At 45.6% G+C, this 26,649-nt stretch overlaps 2 protein-coding genes across 8 annotated transcripts in view; one reads left to right on the forward strand and one right to left on the reverse strand.

Annotated features, from left to right (window-relative positions):
- LOC140208601 (uncharacterized) overlaps nucleotides 1-26,649 on the forward strand; it is a 397,399-nt gene that overhangs the window by 315,134 nt on the left and 55,616 nt on the right. The gene's annotated exons all lie outside the window — the stretch shown is intronic.
- LOC140208602 (uncharacterized) lies at nucleotides 2-25,483 on the reverse strand. Of its 5 annotated transcripts, XM_072277402.1 has the most exons (7): nucleotides 25,315-25,481; nucleotides 22,752-22,920; nucleotides 7,493-7,633; nucleotides 4,256-4,351; nucleotides 2,038-2,541; nucleotides 780-1,315; nucleotides 2-89 (listed from the first exon to the last, which is right to left on the reverse strand). In XM_072277402.1, the coding sequence occupies exons 4-6, from the start codon at nucleotides 4,263-4,265 to the stop codon at nucleotides 804-806; spliced, it is 1,026 nt and encodes a 341-aa protein (XP_072133503.1). In that variant the 5' UTR covers nucleotides 4,266-4,351; nucleotides 7,493-7,633; nucleotides 22,752-22,920; nucleotides 25,315-25,481; the 3' UTR covers nucleotides 2-89; nucleotides 780-803. The 5 variants fall into 5 exon arrangements, 4 of the variants coding, with proteins under 4 accessions (XP_072133503.1, XP_072133504.1, XP_072133507.1 ...); XM_072277403.1 differs by lacking the exon at nucleotides 7,493-7,633 and having other exon boundaries at nucleotides 25,315-25,483; XM_072277406.1 differs by lacking the exons at nucleotides 4,256-4,351; nucleotides 7,493-7,633 and having other exon boundaries at nucleotides 25,315-25,483.

Raw genomic sequence — 26,649 nt, forward strand, 5'->3', positions numbered from 1 at the left:
CTTGCTTCTCGTGTCCCGATCATCTTCCCTCAGTGAGTTTCCTGGTAAAAACCTCTTGAGTACTTTCCGTACCCGAGTTAATTTCCTACCTGAAATAAATGATGAATTTCAGGTTACACTAGAGTGATTTAGAGCTGAGCAGAACTGATTGAGACTGGGTGGGTGCAATGGACCAGAGACTCTATCTGACCAGATTTGGAGTGGGACTGTGCTGGTGAATGTGAACCGTACATCCTGTCAGGTGACCATCGCAATAAGCCCGTGAGTGAACACATCCACTCCCAGAAAGAGAACAGGATAGGCACAGTAATACTGATCTGTCCAGTTCCATTGGTCACAGGAGGTCAGAGATTGTAAACTCTGACTCTGTGAATATAAGAAGAGAATGTAGATACCAACTCGTCTCCAGTGCTCTCACTCCACTCATTGAACAAATCAAGTCTTGAACCTCAGTGTTCACCTGCTTTCAGCCACCAAGATATATTTATTCCAATACCCAACACTGGCTTTAAAATCTACCCAATAATGTTCTGGGTATTACGCTACGGGAAGGATCACATTTAATGCAAACCAGTCCATCCCCCATCTCACCCACTCATCTACTTCAGCTTATTATGAGCAATAAATGTTGGGACTGTCAATGATAGTCTCTCCATCCTGGCGAATACATTTCCCTTAATGCACATCCTAGGAATACTCTCTCATCTGGAACGCTGTACCACACCCACACACCCCCCCCACCCCCCGCTACTCTGACCAACCCTCCAACCAGGCCTCACCTTTACCCTCATCACTCTCATATTTCACTCATCTGCTCCTTGTTGGGGACTTGACAATTCCGTGTTTAATGAGCTTCCGAGCTGACAAGCAGTCGCCTCACTTGTACTGGTTCCAGGGTCCTGATCAGTGTCTCTGACGTCACTGTCTCTGGGCTGACAGACAGTCGCCTCACTTGTACCAGTTCCAGGGTCCTGATCAGTGTCTCTGACGTCACTGTCTCTGGGCTGACAGACAGTCGCCTCACTTGTACTGGTTCCAGGGTCCTGATCAGTGTCTCTGACGTCACTGTCTCTGGGCTGACAGACAGTCGCCTCACTTGTACTGGTTCCAGGGTTCTGATCAGTGTCTCTGACGTCACTGTCTCTGGGCTGAATTTGCTCCCCTTCCGCTGCGGCCGGACCGCATTCCATTGGGACATTGCTCTGAATCTGACCCTGCTGTGGTACCTTGCTTCCCGTGTCCCGATCATCTTCCCTCAGTGAGTTTCCTGGTAAAAACCTCTTGAGTACTTTCCGTACCCGAGTTAATTTCCTACCTGAAATAAATGATGAATTTCAGGTTACACTAGAGTGATTTAGAGCTGAGCAGAACTGATTGAGACTGGGTGGGTGCAATGGACCAGAGACTCTATCTGACCAGATTTGGAGTGGGACTGTGCTGGTGAATGTGAACCGTACATCCTGTCAGGTGACCATCGCAATAAGCCCGTGAGTGAACACATCCACTCCCAGAAAGAGAACAGGATAGGCACAGTAATACTGATCTGTCCAGTTCCATTGGTCACAGGAGGTCAGAGATTGTAAACTCTGACTCTGTGAATATAAGAAGAGAATGTAGATACCAACTCGTCTCCAGTGCTCTCACTCCACTCATTGAACAAATCAAGTCTTGAACCTCAGTGTTCACCTGCTTTCAGCCACCAAGATATATTTATTCCAATACCCAACACTGGCTTTAAAATCTACCCAATAATGTTCTGGGTATTACGCTACGGGAAGGATCACATTTAATGCAAACCAGTCCATCCCCCATCTCACCCACTCATCTACTTCAGCTTATTATGAGCAATAAATGTTGGGACTGTCAATGATAGTCTCTCCATCCTGGCGAATACATTTCCCTTAATGCACATCCTAGGAATACTCTCTCATCTGGAACGCTGTACCACACCCACACACCCCCCCCACCCCCCGCTACTCTGACCAACCCTCCAACCAGGCCTCACCTTTACCCTCATCACTCTCATATTTCACTCACCTGCTCCTTGTTGGGGACTTGACAATTCCGTGTTTAATGAGCTTCCGAGCTGACAAGCAGTCGCCTCACTTGTACTGGTTCCAGGGTCCTGATCAGTGTCTCTGACGTCACTGTCTCTGGGCTGACAAGCAGTCGCCTCACTTGTACCGGTTCCAGGGTCCTGCTCAGTGTCTCTGACGTCACTGTCTCTGGGCTGACAGACAGTCGCCTCACTTGTACCAGTTCCAGGGTTCTGCTCAGTGTCTCTGACGTCACTGTCTCTGGGCTGACAGACAGTCGCCTCACTTGTACCGGTTCCAGGGTCCTGCTCAGTGTCTCTGACGTCACTGTCTCTGGGCTGAATTTGCTCCACTTCCGCTGCGGCCGGACCGCATTCCATTGGGACATTGCTCTGAATCTGACCCTGCTGTGGTACCTTGCTTCTCGTGTCCCGATCATCTTCCCTCAGTGAGTTTCCTGGTAAAAACCTCTTGAGTACTTTCCGTACCCGAGTTAATTTCCTACCTGAAATAAATGATGAATTTCAGGTTACACTAGAGTGATTTGGAGCTGAGCAGAACTGATTGAGACTGGGTGGGTGCAATGGACCAGAGACTCTATCTGACCAGATTTGGAGTGGGACTGTGCTGGTGAATGTGAACCGTACATCCTGTCAGGTGACCATCACAATAAGCCCGTGAGTGAACACATCCACTCCCAGAAAGAGAACAGGATAGACACAGTAATAGTGACCTGTCACATCATGTCCAGTCCCATTGGTCGCAAACTGACCATTACCTTGAGATCTATGCTGTCCAGCCCCCTGGTTCCCATCTTATCCCCCGGCATGATGATCGTCATGTAACAACTGTGCAGGTCATTGGCAAAGTCTTACTTAGAGAACCTTGTGTGTAGTTGCAGTTGCTAATCTGTAGGATGAAGGTGATTAAGCTGGAAAGAGTGTAGTTGAGAAAGACCAGTTGAAGGGTGACCTTACACACGTACATAAAATAATCAGGGGTGGAGATAGGGTAGATGGTCACAGTCCATTTCCCGGGGTAGGGGAGTCTGAGACTTACACGTGTACATAAAATAATCAGGGGTGTAGATAGGGTAGATGGTCACAGTCCATTTCCCAGGGTAGGGGAGTCTGAGACCCAAGGGCAGGAATTTAAAAGGGACTGAAGGGGCATTTTTTTCACTTGGCGGGTGATGGGTATAAATTATGTGCGGTCAGAGGAGGCTATAAACAAATAAAGTTACAAAGTTGAGAAGATGTGGGCAGGAAAAAGGATAGAAGTCTATAAGGGAAGTTGGGAAAAGCTGTGGGAAAATGGAGCAAGCTCAAAAGACATTTGGATCAGCATGAATTAGCTGGGCTGAGGGATGCGTTACCAGGCTGTAATCTCTGTTTTATTCCACCTCAACTCACAGAGTTGAGCACAATCACAATTCCTACGGGAGACAGGGACAGTTGGTCATTGGTTACACCAGGTTTCCCATCAAAGATCCTGTGTATTTTAAGTCCAGGTAGCAGATCATCTCAATAGGGAAATATTGAGAACTCACGTTCACCATTTGTCCACAGACCAGACATGGATTCGAGTATTAAAACACTGAAACAGACCGCACTTTTATCCACAATGAGCTGTTTTCTGATCCTCAGCCATTCCCAACACCGGCAATGTTCTCAGCTCAGCTACAAAAAACAGATTTTGGAAACTCCCCTCATCTCCTTTCCGCAGCAGCCGAGAAGTCCAGGAGGGAGTTGATAGCTGCCCTTCCAAAACCTGAAATGCTCTGTTATCACACAATCTCTGAATTCCTGGAAATGCTCCTACCATCTGGCGTTGAGATTTATTAATGAAAGTTGGAGACATCTTACACACCAGGGCCTGTCTAGAGGACCCTGACCCTGGACATTTACATAACACACAAGACAGTTGTCACATTCCTGTCTGTGATTCACTCACAGCCACCTGATTCAGGAGTCCCTGCTCCTTTCACTCAGGTGAAGCTTTGCATGGTGAGCAGAGTGATTCGACCATTACCGGTGTCATGTCCCTGCACAGGAACTGTTAGATTGATCAATTACTCGAGGCTGCTTTACCAGTGGGATCAATAACCTTGCTTGATGAAAGTTTTCTGTGCCCAGTTAACATCTGTGTAAGTTTCTTCATCTGTACTAGTGTGCACCAACAGGACAAAAGTTTAAGTATAAAGATCCTAGTGATCATACCTGTGTCCATTCTGATTGTGACTGACGATTGCTGATTGTCGTGTTTCGTTTACACTTTGATCCCGGTGCAGGACAGCTCCACCTGCTGGTGATGCCCTGAATTACACAACAAACAGACAGTGAGTCAACGAGAGTATGATTACTTTGTAAATATGACAGTACGTCCATCCCCTGTATCAGAGCAGCAGTTGACTTAGGGACAAAATATTCCCTGTGAATATCAACTCTCACACCATGTCTGTCCAGTGCATCTACTGATAGAGTACAGAGTCACAGAGCAACAGAGCACATATACAGACCTTTCAGCCCAATGAGACAATGCTGATGACAGTGCTCACCGAGATGGTCCCAATTTCCTGTGATAGGCCCATTTCCCCCACGGCCTCTTCATTCCATCTACACATTCCAGCTGCTTCTGGAATTATACAATTGTGCTGCCTCATCCACTTCCTGTGGCACTTTCCTTCACATAATCACCAACCTCTGCTGCTCAGGTTGATTTTGGAATCTACTTACCACTCTTCTGCCCATTTAGATCTCCTATAAGCTACAATAATCTTTACTGTGAGCACCATCCACTAATTTCATGTCATCTGCGAACTTACTGGTCAAGCCTTGCACATTCAGATCCAAATGTTTGCATGATTATAACTGGTCTGGAACCTGATGGTGCGCATCTTGAGGCACCCGAACTTTCTACCTGATGGCAGAAGCAAGAAAAGTGCATGGCCTGGGTGGTGAGGATCTTTGAAGATGGATGCTACCTTTCCAAGGCAACATTTCGTGCAGATGTGCTCAATGGTTGAGAGAGCTTTACCCGTGACATACTGGGCCAAACCACTACCTCTTGTAGTATTTTCTGCTCAAAGACATTAGTGTTCTTCGAACAGTCCATAACGCAGCCAGTCAGCAGACTTTCCACCACACATCTACAGAGGTTTGCCAACGTTTTTGATGACATACTGAATCTCCACAGACTTCTGAGGAAGTAGAGGCACTGTTGTACTTTCTTCACATTGATATTTATATGATGGGTCCAGGATAGGACCTCTGAGAATGACACCCAAGAATTTAATGTTACTGACCCCCTTCAACTCTGGTCCTCCAATGATCACTGGCTCAAGGACCTCTGGCTTCCCTCCCCTGAAATCTACAATCAGTTTTTTGCTCTTATTGATATTGAGTGAGAGGTTGTTGTTATTACACCAGTCTCCCTCCTGTATGCTGATTCACCAACCCTTTTGATACAGCTCACAACAGAGTTATCATCAGCAAACTTACATGTGGTGGTGGAGCTGTACTGAGTCACACAGTCACAGGTGTAAAGTGAGTAGAGCAGGGAGCTAAGTACACAGCCCTGTGGTACTCCTGTGCTGATGGAGATTGTGGTGGAGATGTTTTTGCCAATCTGAACTGAGTGGGGTCCACAAGTGAGGAAATCCAGGATCCAATTGCACAAAGAGGTATTCAGGTCAGGTCTTGGAGCTTAGTTATTAGTTTTGAATGGATGATGATTTTAAAGATACTCTGATAATTTTTACTTTGAACTTCCTCAGCATCCATATGAGGCAAAGGACATCGAGCTGCAGCTTCAGTTCCTTAACACATTCTCTGAGGAGTTGCAGCTTGGTGCACCTCATGCAGATGTGGTTATCTGGGAGGCTGGAGGTCTCCCTGAATTTCCAATAATTTCTCTGTTTTTTATTTTGAATGATTTCAATGACTTGAATGATTTTTGAATGAATTATTTTGACTGATTTCAAGATGCTTGTGACATCCTGAACAGATTTTGCAGAAATGCAATGCCCATATTCATTAGTTTTCTCTTCATTCCAATACATTCCATACAGTTAATGTTCACAACATCCTTCCCCCTCCCCACCTCACTGTCAATCTGTTACACCTGCTCCTGAGGTCACTTGTCTCTTCACTGTGGGGCAGTGATCAGAGAACAAAAAAGAAACATGTAAAACTCCTTCGTGGGCTGTTACTGAATAAGTGGCTCACCAGAAATAACCAAAAAAGTGAAGAACAAAGCTCCACATCATATGCTGAGAGTTTAATTTCTGTAACAATGAATTAAAGTTGTAATGGCTCCTTTTACCCTGCTTCGTGCTGCATTTAATTCAACCTGTGCTCATTTAGACAGTCGTACTTGAGCCATAAATCTTTCCAAAGGAAAACCAACAATATGCAAAAATGAACAACTCTCCTTGTCTTCTTTAATTAGTCTCTCAATGAAATATACAAATGACCTTCATAAATCTGCTTTCCAAAATGCGAATAAGCCAAACAGCCTTTCAGATAGTTCATTCAGCAGCGGCGGGTATAGCCTGAACAAAGTCCAGTGCAGCTTTTGGATCAAAAAAAGTACATGGAGGAGAATTAGCAGGAAAAACTTTAATTCTTGTCGGATACCTCAAAGAGGGAAAAAGTTTTTTTTAGCATATGCTTGTTTCATTACCAGAGCATATTTTGATCTTTGTTCCATAATCTCTCTTGGATAATCTTCGTAAAAGCGGAGCTCAGATTCCATAAATCTAAAAATTCTGTTTTCTTGCCTGTCGCATTATTTGATCTTTAATTTTAAAGTGATGAAAGCAAACCAGAACAGATCTTGGTTTACTAGAATACTTCGATTTCAAGATAAACGCCCTGTGTGCCCTTTCTATAGCAGGCAGCTTTGATAGAACGGTAGGAAATAAAGTGTGGAAAAGCTGACCAAAGTAAGCCATTAGATCTCCATCTTCAGCTCCTTCCTGCAGCCCAACAATTCGTATATTCTTTCGTCAAGACCTAGTTTCCAGGTCTATAATCTTATAATCTGTCTAAATGATCATCTGAACATTCAACTGAGAGAAGACGATAAGGGGATTTATTCCTTTAATTTAATAATTGGTTTGTTTCTTTCTTTAATCAGCTAATTGGTAGTTTTTTTTCCTACTAATAGGGCTTTTCATATATTTTTTCTGTTTTATTATAACATTTATAATTGAATTTAAAGCATTTTTAGGGAATTAATATGAAACTTAAAAATGGAGCTGTTTTTCTTTCTAAGAGATAACATTATTTTGGTTCTTTCTTGTTTATTAGTCGATGGAATGTAAATAGCTTTTTTTGTTGAGACTTTATTGCTTTTTTTTAAACAATGTCACTCTACTTTTTTACTAATGGGGGAGGGAAAGAAAACACAGACAGAACGGTCAGTAGCTTTGAATTTGATCGTAGATCGCTTGCCTTTCTCGGGCTTCCGGGTGGGGGTGGGTGGGATTAGAGTTAAGAGTTTTTTCCCATTGGGTGGTTCTGGAGCATGCGTGCTTTTATTTGGTTGTATTCTTCATCACCGCCATTTCTGATCATCCCGTATTGGTATGTGCCCTGTATATGTGTAAAGTAGAATAAAATTACAGTATGGTATTTAAACGGATTAATATAATAAAATGGATTGTACATGGTTGGAATTATCCTATTAAATGAAAAAGACTTTTAAAATTATTAACCGATTCCAACCTGATATAATTTTTGCTCAAGAGACACATATCAGGGAGGGAGATCAAAATAGATTTTTTGGATGGTGGAATGGTCTTCTCAGAGTAAAACAAAAGGCATATCTATTTTTATTAAACCTAATATATTTATTCAAGAGGATATTGAATCAGATTCAAATGGTAGATTTTTAATTGTTAAAGGAACGATCGGTAACAGAAAAGTTGTTTTGAATAATTTCTATGGTCCTAACTTAGATGATCCTTCTTTTTTAAAAAAGGTATTTGTTTTACTGCCTGATTTAAAAGAATATATGCTGATAATGGGCGGGGAAACTGCTGCTCAAATCCTATGATTTATAAGAGCTCAACCAATCAGCGACTTCCAAATCGATCCGCGTCATTTATTAATTCCTTTTTGATTGATTTTGGGTTGATCGATTTGTGGAGGTATCTCCATCTTGATAATAGAGAATATTCTTTCTTCTCACATGTTTATAAAAATATTCAAGGATTGATTATATTATAATCGATCCCCACTTCTTGTCTAGTGTTAAAACTTGCGAATATGATGCTATTGCTATATCTGATCATGTGCCTCTGAGTCTGTCTTTTGAATTTGATGATGTCATTCTTTTCCGCCCACCTTGGCGCATGTCTCAGACATTATTGCAAAACTCTGACTTTGTCAGTTTCATTGAAACCCAGATAAAAGCATTTTTTTTCTTTTTAATGATATAGGGGGTATGTCTGAATTAGTTATATGGGATACATTTAAAGCATTTTTACATGGTCAGATTATTTCTTATTCAGCTAAACTTAAAAAAACAAACTAAAGCAGAATTAGATAGAATTTCAAAACAAATTAAAGATTTAGATAATATCTATGCAATTTCCCCCAATACTAATTTATTTAAACAAAGAGTGGAACTTCAATCACAATATAAACTCTTATCAACTCATCCCATTGAAGAATATTTACTTAAGTTAAAGAGCCAAATTTATATGTCTGGAGATAAAAATAATAAACTGCTTGCATCTCAATTAAAAATGGCTGCAGCCAAAAGGCAAATCATGAAAATTCGTAGGAAGGAAGGTACCTCAGCTCAGGAATATGAAGAAATTAATAAGATTTTTCAAGATTTTTATGCTGAACTTGATAAATCTCAATGTCTGTTAGATTCCTCTGAAATGAATGCTTTTTTACGAAAGATTGTTTTTCCTAAAATCTCGGCTGAAGATCAAAAAACTCTTGATGCTCAAATCACTGAAACTGAAATTCATAAAGCTATTTTTTCAATACAATCTGGTAAGTCCCCGGGACTTGATGGCTATCCTGTAGAATTTTATAAAAAAATTTGGAAAGTTGCTTTCTCCGTATATGTTGGAAATGTTTAAGGATTCTTTTGTGAAGGGTGACTTACCCTCTACTTTTTATGAGGCTTCTATTTCTTTAATTCTTACAAAAGATAAAGATCCCACTGACTGTGCTTCATATAGACCTATTTCATTACTGAATGTCGATGCTAAGATTCTGTCAAAGATAATGGCCAATCCAGTGGAGCATATTTTGGGTAAAATTACTTCTAAATATCAAACAGGCTTTATAAAGGGTCGCTATTCTTTTTCAAATGTTCAGAGACCATTTAACATTACATATTCGTCATCTTTTAAAACTCCACAATGTGTTGTATCTTTGGATGCTGAAAAAGCATTTGATTGAGTCAAACGGAAATATTTATTCAATGTTTTAGAGAAATTTGACTTTGGTGCTAATTTTAATAATTGGATTAAAGTTATATATAAAGCCTTATTGTTACTGTTGTCACTAACAATTGTAGGTCTCCTTTTTTTTCAGCTTTCACGGGGGACAAGGCAAGGCTGTCCATTAAGTCCTTTTTTGTTTAATATAATATTAGAACCCCTTGCTATTGCTCTTTGTGAAGCTAAAAATATCCCTGGGATTTCTCTGAATGAGACCATGCATAAGATCTCTCTTTACACTGATGATTTATTGGTTTATATATCTAACCCTGATGAATCTATCCCTGCCTTGCCAAAATTATTTAATGAATTTGGAGTTTTTTCAGGATATGAAATAAATTTCAGTAAAAGTGAATTGTTTCCTTTAAATGATTCTGTCTCTATATATGATAATACTCCTTTTAAAGTCACAGACTCTTTTAGATATTTAGGTATTATAATTACTAAAAAAATATAAGGATCTTTATAAAGCCAATTTTGTTCCCTTAGTAGACTCTATGAAGTATTTATTTAGTAGATGGAGTCCACTTACATTTTCACTTGTTGGTCATATTCATATAGTTAAAAAGATGATTTTACCAAAATGTTTATATTTATTTCAGGATATTCCTGCTGTTTTGACTAGGAAGTTTTTTTGATCAGATTGATTCTATTATTTTATCTTTTATTTGGAATAATAAAAGACCAGGAATTAGTAAATGTCACTTACAAAAACTGAAAAAGGATGGAGGCCTTGCTTTGCCTAATCTAAGAATGTATTATTGGGCTGTTAATGTGTGATACATGTCTGTTTGGTTATACTGAGTTGATAAGAGTGATCAGCCAATTTGGGTAGACCTGGAACTGAAAGTTGTAAAACAGTTTTATTTAATCTCATTATTGGAAGCTGCTTTATCTATGCAATTAGTTAAAGTTGTTAATTTAAACCTATATCCTGTGATTAAGTATTCTTTACAAATTTGACTCCAGTTCTGCAATTTTTTTAATCTTAAAAAATTTAAACTTTGTAGTTTAATTTTTCAAAATTACTTTTTTTAAGCCTATTTTGAGAGATCCAATTTTTTTTTTCCTTTGGAAAGTTAAAGGTATTAATTCTTTTTTTGGATTTATTTAAAGAAGATAGATTGATGTCTATTGAACAATTAATTGATACATATTCTCTTTCATAATCACACTTCCTGCAATACCTTCAAGTTAGACATTTTTTACAAAAGTATTGAAGTAATTTTCCTTACATATTGAAGGCTGACCTGTTAGATACTATCATGATTGTGAATCGTCTGATCAAGGGATCTATTGGAAGAATTTATAGTTTATTATTACAATGGGATAAGCGTCCTTTATCTAAGATTAAACAAGATTGGGAAAAGGAACTTAATTTGACTTTTATGACAGAGGATTGGATGCGGATTTTGAAGTTGGTTAACTCTTCTTCAATTTGTGGTAGCCATTCATTGATTCAATTTAAAATTGTACATCGTTATCATCTGACGAAGAAGAGACTTTCTAAAATCTTTTCTAATGTTGATAGTCATTGCGATAGATGTAAAACTGAGATAGCTACACTGACACATATGTTTTGGTCTTGTTCTATATTGGAACAGTTCTGGACGTTGTTTTTTTTCAACAATTTCTAAAGCACTTAAAATTAATCTACAACCTAATAAATTAACTGTGCTTTTTTGGAATAATTCCTCAAAATATTCATGGTATTTCTGTGTCTAACCAACATGTTATTGCATTTGTTACATTGATAGCTAGGAGGGCCATTTTGTTGAAGTGGAAGGATACATCAGCTCCCATTTCATCACAATGGTTCTCTCAAGTGATGCTATGTCTTAGTTTGGAGAAAATTAGAAGTCAAACCTTTGAACCTTTATTTGATTTTGAGAAAAGATGGGGCTCATTTGCTCATTATTATCATTTGAGCTAATTGATATAATTTTTCCACGATCTAATTGTAAATTTTTTAGTATATTTTCTTTTCTTGCTGGCGGTTTGATGTTTATTTTTAGAAGCTTTTGTATGACACATGACTCTGGGGTTGTACACCTAATGGGTTCTATATTTTTTCTCACTTTTCTGCTTAGTAGGTTTTTTTGATATCACAAATTTTTTTTCAGTCTTTAAGATAATGTCTTTTTTGAGACATTGTAAGTGTTGTTACTTCAATGTACTTGTTATTTTTTCTGTATAATATAACAACAAAAAGATTTGAAAAGAAAGAAATTCAACCTGTGCTGGTGATGCTTCTGCCGGCTCACTGCTCCAGGGGCGAGGGTCCTCTCCCAATGCCGACCCCACAGACTATCCCAACACAGAATAGGGAAAAACGCCGCCCACCCAGGAAAAGTGAGCATGCGCCAAGTGTGTGGCGGACGGGGCCTCGAAATGAAACCCGCAGATGCTGCGATCTCCGGCCACGAATGGTGCCGCGGTGGACCCCCTCAAAGCACAGGTGTGGTGCCAACCCCAGCGGTTCTCCTATACGTGAGGCGGTGAGGAAGGGGCTGATCTCGGGTTTGCGTAAATTGAGTGTGGGTTGCAGTGGGAAAGGGCTGGGACCGAGCTCTGCCGGACAGCCAGAGGCTTCAGGCTCTCCAGTCTGCAGCCCCAGTTTTGTGCCCGAGCTGGGATTGTGGGATCAGCTAGCTGTGCGTCCCCAGCTGGGAGGGTGGATGTGGGTGAAGGGGATCTGTCTACATGTGTGGGTGCGGGCTGCATGGTGGGAAGGATGTTGGCAATTGGCAGCGTAGAGGGAGGTTGGGGTACAGGGTGTTATCGGATGCTGCGTGACCCGGGGAGAATGGGCATGGGGCAAATTAAGTTGTAAACAAGGGAGGATCTGGTCAATTGGATCAGACAGCTTAGCTCTCATGTCCTTTCAGGAAGCAACAATACTATCTTCATATTAATTACTGTCTATCTTACTGTTAACATTGTGTTTGTTGCAGAGTCCCAGAATCTGGGAACAGCTGTCACCAGCATGGGCTGCGAGTGCAGATTGGGAAGAGGGTGTCAGTGACCTCTGTACCAGAGAAGGACACGGGTTCGTACAGCCTTTTGTGAGATATAAATCCTTACAGTGGGTTCAGATCTGGTGGCATGGCTGGAGATGAAGAAAATGGGATATTGCCCAACGCAATCATCACATTTCCTTCAAGCTAACAGGAATAATGTGCTTTTAATTTAAGTTTTATGTTAAAGTGCAGGAAACTTGGTACATCAGATTGGATGTGTGGAAAGAGAAACTGTGGAAGGCCCAGTATCAGAACTGGGACTGTCCAAGATGCTGCCTGATCTGCTGAATGTTTCCAGCATTTTCTCTTTTTACTTTAAATGATGCAATGATGCTCAACTATTGACTGATTACAAGATGTTTGAACGAAGTTCAAACCTGAACAAAGTTGCACAAATGTAATGCCCACATTCATTAGTTTTGCCTTCATTCCGACACAGCGATGATACAGTCAATGCTCACAACATCCCCCCCACCCCACTATCAACCTGTTATTTCTACTTCCAAGTCTCCTCCTGACAAAGATTAACACAGCGGACATCTGGTAACGTTGAAGCTAAAAATTGTAATGGCTGTCTTTACCCTACCTGATGCTGTACTCAATAAATACTCTGGTACTTGCAGGTAACAAACACCTATTTCAGATATAACTCAGTGAGACAAAATGAAGACAACGGCAGAAGAGAGATTGTTGATATATATCATTGAGGTGGTGGGATACAGGCTGGACAGAGCTTGAACAAGATGGGCAGGGGATGAGGAGATGGAACCAGATGGGTGAAGGAATCAACGACGGTCACTGACGGTCCTCCAGTAATACACAGATACTGAATTAATAGTTGATACTACTGTATAAAATATTCTAAATTGATCTAGATAGAACAACACAAAATTTGGCATATACCCTTCTCCCCTAACCCAATGTTATCAACGCACCGTGGGAAGTATCCCATCCAGATACTTGACACCTTCGTCTGGCTACTGCTCTGTCCATGACTGCAAGGAACTGCAGAGAGCTGTTGACAGAGCTGAGCACATCACAGAAACTGACCTCCCCTCCATGGACTCCATCTACATTTCCCAGTGACTCAGTAAAGCATGCCGTGTACTCAAAGATCCCCACAACCTGGGACATTCTCACTTCTCACCCATTCCCCATTGGGCAGAAGCTACATAAACCTGAAATCATGTACCACCAGGCTCAGGGACGACTTCCATTCTGCTGTTATAAGCAAACTGGATGTCCCCAGTGTGATAAGATGGACAGCTTACCTCACCATGTAACTTGAAGTGACCTTACATTTTCTCTGGAACCATAATGCTTTTTAACACTGTTATTGTTTTATCTTGTATCACCTCAATGTACTTTTTAATGAATTGATGTGTGTGGATGGGTACGCAAGACTAGATTTTCAGTGAACCTCTATACATGACAATAATAAACAGGTTTCCCATTTTAGTGGTGTGGAGATTATTAGACAGCCTGGGTTTCCGGGCTGGATCTTCTTTAGGGAGAGTTAAGTGAAGTGTAGATTTTTTTTTAGGAGCCCAGATACATGGAAACAATTGTTGAACTCAGGTATCGATCCAGGTGAAGTCTGGATCCGCTACCGGGCCAGGTGATGGAGATGAAGTTCCCAGGATACATCTCAATGGATGGGTTCAGTCCCGGCCTCACCACCTCATCCCGCTCCCAGGACCACAGCACCAGGGGCTGAGCGACGGCTCGTCTCAGGAGGTTCAGTGTGAAGGTCCCACAACCCCGACCCATCCAGCAGGTTCTGTCCGGGAAGTGGGGGGAAGCCGGCTGTTCAGGGAAATAACGGGAATCACTGCCCAACATCGCTCGGGACCGGCCTCAATTCTCACCTACGGGATCTCGCTGGTCTCGCCCCGCAGAGAATGATCTTTCCCCGGCTCCCCGCCCCAGGGGGTGAGGTCACTCTCCTGATCCGAACCCCACAAACAATCCGCTGCATCCATCCACACAAAAATAATACTGCCCATCCCGGACTGAGCATGCACAATGTGATCGTGTGTCATAGAGCAGGGGCCGGGCCTCCGAAACAATCCTGCAAAAAGGGAGCGGGAAACAGGATCGTGTGATGGGTGCAGGATCTCTCATTTAAACCAGTGACGCTGCCTGATCCACCTGCCACACTCTCCACATTTCACATTTACACCAGCGACATTTTTAATTTTTCTCTCTGCATCATTCCTGTCCCATCCCTGCACCCCCTGGGTCACAGAAGTACGGGTTTGATTCCCATTACTGTCCAACAGACAATTCACTCCCAAAAAAGAATTGTGCAGGTTTCATTCAAACCACTTCTATATTTACAAACACTAATTTCCATTCATATTCCTCTGGCCTCACTGGACAGGAACATTGAAACATCAAGTGAGAAACAGCAGGAGGTGGCCATTCAGCCCCTCCAACCAATGACAAGATGATAGCTGCTCTCCCATCTCAGCCACGTTTCTTCCCGATCCTCATTTCCTCGATCCCTTCAGTCTCCACCCATCTGCCAGTCTCTTTATTCTGTGAGGGTAATCACCGCCCTCTCTGGTGGGGAGTTACAAACATTCACAACCTTCGGAGTGGAGACATTTCCCCTCATCTCAGTCCCGGACAGTCCACCCACTTTTTCAGAGACTGGGATCCCTGGTTCAACCGGTAATGATGTTGTGCATTTCAATGTGTTCACCTCTCAGTCCTCGATTCTCTAAATGAAAGGGTTATTGCATTTGATCTTTCTTCATATGATGACCCCACCACTCCAGGGATCAGTCTGGTGAATCTTCATTGCACTCTCTATAACAAATACTCTCTAACCTCTTTGTTAATCCTCTATGGAATTAATTTCCATCGACTGCAGTCCGAATCATTCACCTCCAACCCCATCACTATTTCCATCTTCCCACCTCCCCCCTCATCTGGATCCACCTCTCTTGCCCTCACCTCTTTTCTCTGACTATTTCCTGTCCACTCTCAGTCCAGAGGGAGGGTCTCGGCCCGAAATGTTGACGGTCCATTTCCCTCCACAGATGCTGCCCGACCCACTGAGTTCCTCCGGCAGTTTGTTCTTTGGTCTGTGTAACCCGTGTTAGTGTGGGGAGTGGGATTTTACACCATATTCCCGGTACAGTCTCAACAAAACACAAATAATTGTTAAAGCCATTTTCATTCTTATACCCAATAACTCTTGCAATAAATATAATGTACCTTTGACCTCCCTCCCTACCCACTGCACCTCAGTCCATCTCTATTTAATCACACTCAGGATTTCTGTTTCTCCTACAGAAGTGGGTGATCTCACATTTCCCACTTTGGGCTCCAGCTGACCTGTTGTTTCCACTCACTTATTTTGCCTCCATCACTCCGAAACCTCTCGACAAGAGACACAGAACATAGAACAGTACAGCACAGGAACAGGCCCTCTGGCCCACAATGTTGTGTTCAAACTATTCAATTAATCAAATTGCCAACTAAATTAAACCCTTCTGCCTACACAATTTTCCTTCACATTCATGTTTCTATCTAAACATCTCTTAAAAGTCCCCAATGTATCTGCCGCTACCATCACACCAGGCAGCACATTCCAGCAACCCACCACTCTGTGTGAAAAAAAAACACTTGCCCCTCACATCTCTTTTCAAACTACCCCCTCTCACTTTAAATGCATGCATCGTGATTTAGACATATTTACCCTGGGTAAAACGTTATACTCTGTCTACTCTACCTTTGCGTCTCGTACCCTTATGAACCTCCATCGTCTTACCCCAGCCTGCGTGGGTCCAGAGAAAACAACCCAAGCTTGTCCAACCTCTTGTTATAGCACATGCCCTATAATCCAGCAATATCCTGGTAAAGCTCTTCTGCACCCTCTCCAGGGACAGTGACATCCTTCCTGGAATGAGGCAACCAGACCTCTATGAAATACTCCAGATGTGGCCTAACTCACGCTTTATGAAGCTGCAACATAACTTCCTGAATTTTAAATGCAATGTCTTGACTAATAAAGACAACCATGCCATTTGCCTTCTTAACCACCCTGTCAATCTGTGTAGCAACTTTCAGGGAGCGATGAACTTTGGACTCCAAGATCCCTCTGCTCATCAACTTGTAATTTGTAACACTGTCTTGTAATTAACAGTGTATTACAGTATCTCTATAATTGACCTACCGAGCTGCCAAGATAATCATCACTAATCAAATATCAGAGTTTTCTCAGGTCCTGTTGAATTTATTGACAAGTGCGCAAGTACAGGAAGATACAGGTACAGAGAAACACTGACTTGCAGCAACATCACAGGCAAGAACATTCAGATAACACACGGACCATAAATTACACAATTCTGTGTCATTATCAATATAGAAATATGAGTTTTATATCATTAACAATATAGAAAATATATATGTTGTGTCAATAATCATAAATATATATTTTGTATCATTAACAATGTACAAATATACATTTCTTTTCAAGAACAGAGTTGGAAATGTTGAATTTGGTCCCCCAGCCAAATTGTTGACACAGTTTGGGAACAACTGGGCTCCAAGCACCGGACCCTACTACACCCACTGGGAAATCCTGCAGATCCAAGGAGGATCTGGTTATTCCTTCTCTTTAAACACACAGACAACAGGAACAGGAACAGGCCACTCAGCCCATCCTGTCATTCAATAAGACCTGAGACCGGTCCATCCTTGCCCCCCAACACCATTCCAATCTACACTTTGCCCAGACCATTTGCCCCAGTTGCAGGTAAACAGTCTACCAGTGTTTACCCCCCAAAGTGGTGAATATCTCTGCACACCACCACTGCAGGCTCAGACATTTCCACAGATGAGCCCCTCATGTCCCTTCCCCACTGTTAATGGGCTCCTTCCCCCATCTTGCTCCTTGATCCCCCAACCGGACAAACAACCTCTCGACTCCATGCTGTCCACCCCCTCTCACACCATCTTTATCCTCTCAGTAAAATCCCTCGCCCTCGTCCTTCTGCCGGATCTCTCACTCTGCGAGGAGGTTGCATCAAGCCAATGGGCCGAGCAGTCTCCTCCTACCTGTCAGCGATCCATTATACTCCAGCCACAGGAGTCAATTTACAAACGCACCCAACTTCCCGTGGAGGGAAATGGAAATAATTGAAAAATTGGGATGCCTACTTTGAGGTTTGTTCTGCTTTGACGGGGCGTTCGGCAGGAGTAGGAGACCACATCAGTGGGGTAATGCCCTCTCAGCTGGCCCATCTCCGCTATTGGGTTTAAGCAGTGATTGACATCAATTCTCCCCAATGGGAAGAGTGTGGGGTGGTGGGTGGGTCAGGTATTTGTTGCCTTAGCCGGTAAAATTCAACTGTCTCAGTGCCAGTGTGACATAAGGAATTGCAGATCCCGGGGTGGGGATCCCACACGTGACACACACGTGACATCAGGCATGTGGGGGCACAGAGTGAAGTCAGATCCCGGGGTGGGGATCCCACACGTGACATCAGGCATGTGGGGGCACAGAGTGAAGTCAGACCCCGGGGTGGGGATCCCACACGTGACATCAGGCATGTGGGGGTACCAGAGTGAAGTCAGACCCCGGGGTGGGGATCCCACACGTGACATCAGGCATGTGGGGGCACAGAGTGAAGTCAGACCCCGGGGTGGGGATCCCACACGTGACATCAGGCATGTGGGGGCACAGAGTGAAGTCAGACCCCGGGGTGGGGATCCCACACGTGACATCAGGCATGTGGGGGCACAGAGTGAAGTCAGACCCCGGGGTGGGGATCCCACACGTGGCATCAGGCATGTGGGGGTACCAGAGTGAAGTCAGACCCCGGGGTGGGGATCCCACACGTGGCATCAGGCATGTGGGGGTACCAGAGTGAAGTCAGACCCCGGGGTGGGGATCCCACACGTGGCATCAGGCATGTGGGGGTACCAGAGTGAAGTCAGACCCCGGGGTGGGGATCCCACACGTGGCATCAGGCATGTGGGGGTACCAGAGTGAAGTCAGACCCCGGGGTGGGGATCCCACACGTGACACACACGTGACATCAGGCATGTGGGGGCACAGAGTGAAGTCAGACCCCGGGGTGGGGATCCCACACGTGACATCAGGCATGTGGGGGCACAGAGTGAAGTCAGACCCCGGGGTGGGGATCCCACACGTGACATCAGGCATGTGGGGGCACAGAGTGAAGTCAGACCCCGGGGTGGGGATCCCACACGTGACATCAGGCATGTGGGGGCACAGAGTGAAGTCAGACCCCGGGGTGGGGATCCCACACGTGGCATCAGGCATGTGGGGGTACCAGAGTGAAGTCAGACCCCGGGGTGGGGATCCCACACGTGGCATCAGGCATGTGGGGGTACCAGAGTGAAGTCAGACCCCGGGGTGGGGATCCCACACGTGGCATCAGGCATGTGGGGGTACCAGAGTGAAGTCAGACCCCGGGGTGGGGATCCCACACGTGACACACACGTGACATCAGGCATGTGGGGGCACAGAGTGAAGTCAGACCCCGGGGTGGGGATCCCACACGTGACATCAGGCATGTGGGGGCACAGAGTGAAGTCAGACCCCGGGGTGGGGATCCCACACGTGGCATCAGGCATGTGGGGGTACCAGAGTGAAGTCAGACCCCGGGGTGGGGATCCCACACGTGGCATCAGGCATGTGGGGGTACCAGAGTGAAGTCAGACCCCGGGGTGGGGATCCCACACGTGGCATCAGGCATGTGGGGGTACCAGAGTGAAGTCAGACCCCGGGGTGGGGATCCCACACGTGGCATCAGGCATGTGGGGGTACCAGAGTGAAGTCAGACCCCGGGGTGGGGATCCCACACGTGGCATCAGGCATGTGGGGGTACCAGAGTGAAGTCAGACCCCGGGGTGGGGATCCCACACGTGGCATCAGGCATGTGGGGGTACCAGAGTGAAGTCAGACCCCGGGGTGGGGATCCCACACGTGGCATCAGGCATGTGGGGGTACCAGAGTGAAGTCAGACCCCGGGGTGGGGATCCCACACGTGGCATCAGGCATGTGGGGGTACCAGAGTGAAGTCAGACCCCGGGGTGGGGATCCCACACGTGGCATCAGGCATGTGGGGGTACCAGAGTGAAGTCAGACCCCGGGGTGGGGATCCCACACGTGACACACACGTGACATCAGGCATGTGGGGGCACAGAGTGAAGTCAGACCCCGGGGTGGGGATCCCACACGTGACATCAGGCATGTGGGGGCACAGAGTGAAGTCAGACCCCGGGGTGGGGATCCCACACGTGACATCAGGCATGTGGGGGCACAGAGTGAAGTCAGACCCCGGGGTGGGGATCCCACACGTGACATCAGGCATGTGGGGGCACAGAGTGAAGTCAGACCCCGGGGTGGGGATCCCACACGTGACATCAGGCATGTGGGGGCACAGAGTGAAGTCAGACCCCGGGGTGGGGATCCCACACGTGACATCAGGCATGTGGGGGCACAGAGTGAAGTCAGACCCCGGTGTGGGGATCCCACACGTGACATCAGGCATGTGGGGGCACAGAGTGAAGTCAGATCCCGGGGTGGGGATCCCACACGTGACATCAGGCATGTGGGGGCACAGAGTGAAGTCAGATCCCGGGGTGGGGATCCCACACGTGACATCAGGCATGTGGGGGCACAGAGTGAAGTCAGACCCCGGGGTGGGGATCCCACACGTGACATCAGGCATGTGGGGGCACAGAGTGAAGTCAGACCCCGGGGTGGGGATCCCACACGTGACATCAGGCATGTGGGGGCACAGAGTGACGTCACGTGTGGGCAAGAACGTTTTTCAAAAGCTGTTTACTGTACATTTTTAATGATTTCAGGGAACAACGAAGGAAACTTAACAGGTTTCATTAGTGAATCCAGCATTTTTTGAGGTAAAGTCTGCTGCTATGTGCCCAGCTTTGCCATGTTGTTGATGGAGTGGGCAGTGTGGCCTTTTTCTTTAGTTGTGTCACAAAACCTCAAATGTTTCTGGGGAGGACTTTCCAGGGTGATCTGGTTCAGTCATTGCAGTATCCTGTTGTTCACAAATTTCATAAACAATGGTTTTACGGATGTAAGCTGGAATTGGCAGCAGTGTAAACACAGATTCATATCAGTCAACAGAAAACCTCTCGTCCCCGCAGTCTTTGTCTCCTGGTAAACTCAACACCCTGACAATGTGAATCATAGAAACCATAGAAAAAGTCCAATAATACTCGAGCTCTCCAGTGCGTAAGACCCCGCGCACGTGAGGGCAGATCCCAGTGTGGGGGACCCTGTGTGACGTCACCAGTGGGGGAGCGCTCGTATTTAAAAGCACCTGAATGGACGTTTCTTATTATTTCAGTGGGACAACAACATTAATCACAGGTTTCATCACTGAATCCAGTGTTGTGAGATGTAAAGTCCCCTGTTATGTGTCCGGCTGTGCCGTGTTGTTGGTGGAGTGGGCAGCCTGGTGTTTGTCTCGATTCGGGTCACAACACCAGAATTGCCAGCGGGGTCCACACACAGTGTATTAGTCAACAGAAAACCTCTCGTCCCTGCAGTCTCTGTCTCCTGGTAAACTCAACACCCTGACAATGTGGACCATAGACAACCCTTCCTCTAAGTCCGTTTATCATTCAAACAGCTGATCGCTGAGAAGAACTATATTTGTTGGTCATTGAAGTTTGCCTAGATTTGGTTGGATGGAGTAGATGTGGAGTTCAGGGATGTCACATTGAAAGGACGGGTCTGTGTTGTCCATCCGACCTCCGGAGGTGCCACAGGGACATCCTGCAAATCGCAGCACAGTGGCAATTCCAGCCGATGTCGGTAGTTTTCCTGTTTAGCTGGCGGTGAGGAAGGGGCTGATCCCGGGTTTGTGTAAATCAAGCTTTAGTTGCAGCGGAAAAAGGCCGGGACCGAGCCGGATGGCTGGAGAGTCCAGGCTGTCTGGTCTTACAGCTCTGGTTTTAGTTTCGTGCCCGAGACTGTGGGATCAATTAGTTGTGGTTCCCCAGGCTGGGAGGGAGGATGTGGGTGATGTGATCAGTCTACGTGTGCGGGTGTGGGGTAAATGATGGAAAGGGTGTGGGGCCATTTGCGGGGTGGAGGGAGGTTGGGGATGTGGGGTCATTGGCGGGGTGGAGGGAGGTTGGGGATGTGGGTTATCAGACGCAGCATGACCCAGGAGGATGGGTCCCGGGGTAAGTTATGTCATAAACAAGGGAGGAGTTGGTCCATTGAATCAGACAGGATAGGTGACCTTTCAGGAAGCAACAAGTACTGACTAATCTTCCTGTTAACATTGTGCTTGTGACAGAGCCCCAGAGTCTGGGAACAGTTGAATGCCAGGAAGCAGAGGGTGATGGTGAGAGCCTGTTTCTTGGACTCGAGGCCAGTGCCTAGTGATGTTCCCCAGGGTTACACCCACTGTTACTTGTCATCTATATCAATCAGTTGGTTGGAAATGTATAGGGTATAGGTTTGAACAAGGAACATAGAAATCTACAGCATATTACAGGCCCTTCAGCCTACAATGTTCTGCCGACCATGTAACCAACTCTAGAAACTGTCTAGGATTACCCAACCGCATAACACTATTTTTCTAAGCTCCATGTACCTATCTAAGAGTCTCTTAAAATACCCTATTGTATCTGCCTCCACTACCGTCACCAACAATGCATTCCACACCCACCACTCTGTGTGGAAAAACTCCCCTGACATCCCCCTCTACCAGCTTCCAAGCACCTTAAAACTATGCTCCCTCATGTCAGTCATTTCAGCCTTGGGAAAAAGCCTTTGGCTATCCGCATGATCAATGCACCTCTTATACACCTCTATCAGGTCTCCTCTCATTCTCTGTCACTCCAAGGAGAAAAGGCCAAGCAGGTTTGCAGCAAGTAAGCTCAAAGAATTACTTTTTTTTGGAAAGATATTTAGTATTAACTCTCCCCTTTGTTTCCACCTCCCCACTCAGAAGTGACCAAAAGCTACATCACAAGATGCAAGACCTTGAAATGAGCAAACACTGAGGGAATGTGAGTGAGTTTAAAGAGCTGGGATACTGACAGTACATCACCAGACCTGGAGTGATTGTAACTGGGTCTGACAGAGGCCTACCTGGTACTTCTGGGCACATTCAGTCTCACCACAACAATTTCCTACCTTCCCTTGTACAGGTATGTGATATTTAAAGGACCAGTGTTTGAGTAAATGAGACTCACCAGACTATATCCCGAATGAATCTATGGAAACCCCAAGTCAGAAGGGTTCTCTCCAGTTGGTGCTCTCAGTCCTTGGGCTGGTTCACTTGTTGCTGTTCCCTCATCTTCAGTCGTGGTTCAGTTCTAGTTGCCGTCTTTTCTTCTAATAAATCTCTCAGCCCAGATCTAACTTTAACCAGAGAGATAATGAAGCACGTTAACAATACAAAGGAAAACATTTCTGCTCAATGTTCCAAAAATCAAAACACTGAAATTTAAACGTTGAAGACAAATATAATGATCGCAGAGAACAAATCTGTAATTGTCCCTCACATGTCATAAAACCTGGTATGGGATACGAAGGAGTCATCGTTCAGTCATGGTAAGACACAAGACACAGGAACAGAATTAGATGATTTTGTCCATCGAGTCTGCTCCACCATTCAAACATGGCTGAGTTTTATTCCAACACCATATTCCTCCTGTAACCCTGAAGTTACTTAGCAATCACAAATATATTACTCTCTGCCATAAATATACCCAAACGGCAGCCTCAACCACACCCTGTGGCAACAAATTCCACAGATCAGCCACCCTTCACTTAATTATTCTCCTCACCTCAGTTTTAAAAGGACGCTTCTTTATTCTGAGACTGTGCTGTCAGATCACAGACTCTCCGTCTAATGGAAACATCCTCTCCATGTCCACTGTATCCAGGCTTCTCAGCATTCAGTAGATTTCCTTAAACAAGCACCACCCCCACCCCCACCATCCCATTGAACTCCACTGAGCACAAGCCCAGGACCACTGACTAACAGACAGGTGACAGTGAGGGGTAATTTCCAAACATGGTTTGAACACTGAATCCCCTGGGTCCAATTCCACTGCTGCAAACACTTAATCACAGGGTTCTCCCTGTGAGGGCTGGAATGGGATCTCATTCTCTCCTCAGATTATCAATCATTGCCTCCAAATGAACTCCAGCAACAAACACCTGACTCCAGACCAGAAATATTCACTCAACACCTCATAAGCCCAAGCAGCTCGATCCCTGGGTTCATTTTACCTTGGTCAAAGCCTGTGATAGGATCACACAGCTGAATGTGCCACTTACCGACCCCAGAATCCTCACACATCATCCCCACAACCAATGTCCAGCAACCCGAGACTTCTGAATCATTGTGGAAGGAGGAACATCCAGCCCCCATCTACAGAAGTACTGACCTGGTCAAATCCCAAAAAATGACAGTTCCATATGCCTGGAGTCTATATCGCAGGATAATAGACCATGCACCAATTTTCCCAGGACTCCCTTGTTGCCAGTAACATGCTGCAAAGTCTTGGCCGTTCAGAGTTCAAAAACTAACACTCCTGCATCAACCTGTGGTCGAATGGGAACCTGATAATCCTCTGACTGGGCCAGATATTGGGCTGGAAAACCTGGGCATGGGTCACCAGCAGGCATGGATACGTTTCACATCGTCTCCAGCAGCTAAACTGAACACATTTTATCATTACTGTATTGCTAAATGAGATTTTGCTCAGTACAATTACCTTTCCTGTAGGCTAAGAGGAATAACAAGCTTTACACTTCAAATTGAAATTAAATGCTGGAAACTCGGTACATCAGATTGGATCTGTGGAAGACCCAGTATCAGAACTGATGTTGCCCGATCCGCTGAACATTTCCAGCATGTTCTCCTTCTACAGTAAATTGACTGATTGCAAGATGCTTGTGACGGCCTGACCAAAGTTACACAAATGTAAGTCCCACATTAATTAGCTTCCTCTTCATTCCATCACAGGGTTAATACAGTCGATGCTCACAACATCCTCCCCACCCCACTATCAGTGTTACATCTGCTCCCGAGGCCACTAACTCTCAATGACAGGAAGTGACCAGAGAGCGATAAAAATGTACACCACTCCCTGCTGATCCCGTGGGCTGTTCCTGGCCTCTCCAAAAATGACCAAAACAGGAAATAACAGACTCAGCTTTAAATGCGGAGAGTCTCCTGCTGACAAAGATTAACACAGCAGCCATTTGGTAACTTTGAAACTAAAATTGTGGTGACTGTCTTTGTCCTTCCGCATTCTGCATTAAATGAATCCTCTGGTAGTTCCAGGTACCAAACAGTGATTTCAGAAATAACTCAGTGAGGCAAAATACTTTATAATGAAGGCAACGGTAGAAGAGAGATTATTGATATGTAATCATTGGTGGGATACAAGCTGGACAGAGATTGAACAAGATGGGCAGGGAATGAGCAGATAGAACCAGGTGGGAGAAGGGATCAAGGACGATCACTGATGGTCTTCCAGCAATATACAAATACTGAATTAACAGTACATACTACTATGAACTAAAATGACAAAGATTAACAGGAACTTTGGCATTTACCCTTCTCCCCTAACTTACTTTTATCAACACACCATGGAAAGCATCCCAAGGTTCGGGGTGAAGGTCTCACAACCCGGACTCACCCCGGCAGGTTCTGTCCAGGAAGCGGGATGAGACCACCAGTTCGGTAAAGTTAACAGGACTCACTGCCCAGCATCGCTCGGGACTGGACTCAATACTCACCGCATGGATCTTGTCGGTCTCGCTGCGCAGAGAATGATCCGTCCCCCCCCCATCCCCGGCTCCCCGCCCGAGGGGGCGAGGACCCTCTCCCGATCCCGATCCCGATCCCGCTGACGATCCGCTGCTCCGGACCCGCTTCAACAAAGACGGGGGGAAAAAAACACTGCCGATCCCGGGACTGTGAGCATGCGCAATGTGCTTATTGCGTCATCAGAGCGGGGGGCGGGGCCTCGGGGACAAACCCACAGATGCTGCTGATCTGCGTTAAAACGGGATCACGTGACGGTAGAGGGTCTCCCACGTGACCCGGTGACGTCTCTTCGACCCTCACACGCTGCCCGACCCATCGGCCGCCTTTCACACTTACAGCTCTCCCATCTCAAACACAAGTTTCTGCCCGATCCGCATCTCCTCGATCATGGAATTAATTCCCATCTTCTGCAGCCCCGTGTTGCCCCAACCACTCACCTCCCACCCCCGTCACTATTTCCACCTTCCCACCTCCCCCTCACCTGGATCCACCTCTCACTCCCCAGCTCTTGCCCCATCCCCACCCCTCACCTCTTTTCTCGGACTATTTCCCGTCCACTCTCAGTCCAGAGGGAGGGTCTCGGCCCGAAATGTTGACGGTCCATTTCCCTCCACAGATGCTGCCCGACCCACTGAGTTCCTCCGGCAGTTTGTTCTTTGGTCTGTGTGACCCGTGTTAGTGTGGGGAGCGGGATTTTACACCATATTCCCGGTACAGTCTCAACAAAACACAAATAATTGTCACTTTGCCCGGACCATTGGCCCCGCTTGCAGGGCAACAGTCTGCCGGTGTTTGCCCCCCAATGTGGTGAATCGCCACCACCGTGGGCTCAGACATTTCCACAGATGAGCCCCTCCTGTCCCCACCGGGACAAACATCCTGTCCGCCCCCTCTCTCACCGTCTTCATCCTCTCCCTCCCCGGGGAACCGGCATCAAACCGACGGGCCGAGCGGTCTCCTCCTACCTCTCAGCGATACATCAGACTCCGGCCGCAGGAGACGCTTCACAAACGCCCCAACTTCCCTCGGAGGGAAATGGAAATAAATCAGAAAGCGGACATTTACTTTGGGATTTGTTCCGCTTTGACTCGGGAACAAATTCAGCGGGGGTAACGCCCTCTCGGCTGTTCCACCTCCGCTATTGGTTGGAAGCAGTGATTGACATCGCCTCGCACCAATGGGAATAGCGCAGCTCCTGAATCCTCCGTTGACAGCGGTGGGGGAGGGTCTAGTCACGTGATTAGCAGCCCAGCCGTTAAACCGACCAAGCTCGATCTCACCAGCGCGTGGGTGACGTAGACACC

The sequence above is a fragment of the Mobula birostris genome, chromosome 13 (genome assembly GCF_030028105.1).
Source record: "Mobula birostris isolate sMobBir1 chromosome 13, sMobBir1.hap1, whole genome shotgun sequence".
NCBI lineage: Eukaryota > Metazoa > Chordata > Chondrichthyes > Myliobatiformes > Myliobatidae > Mobula > Mobula birostris.

Coding starts and splice junctions, on each gene's coding strand:
- LOC140208602 (XM_072277403.1), bottom strand. Junction 1,316..2,037: donor AAGTCCCCAACAAGGAGCAG/GTGAGTGAAATA, acceptor CATTTATTTCAG/GTAGGAAATTAACTCGGGTA.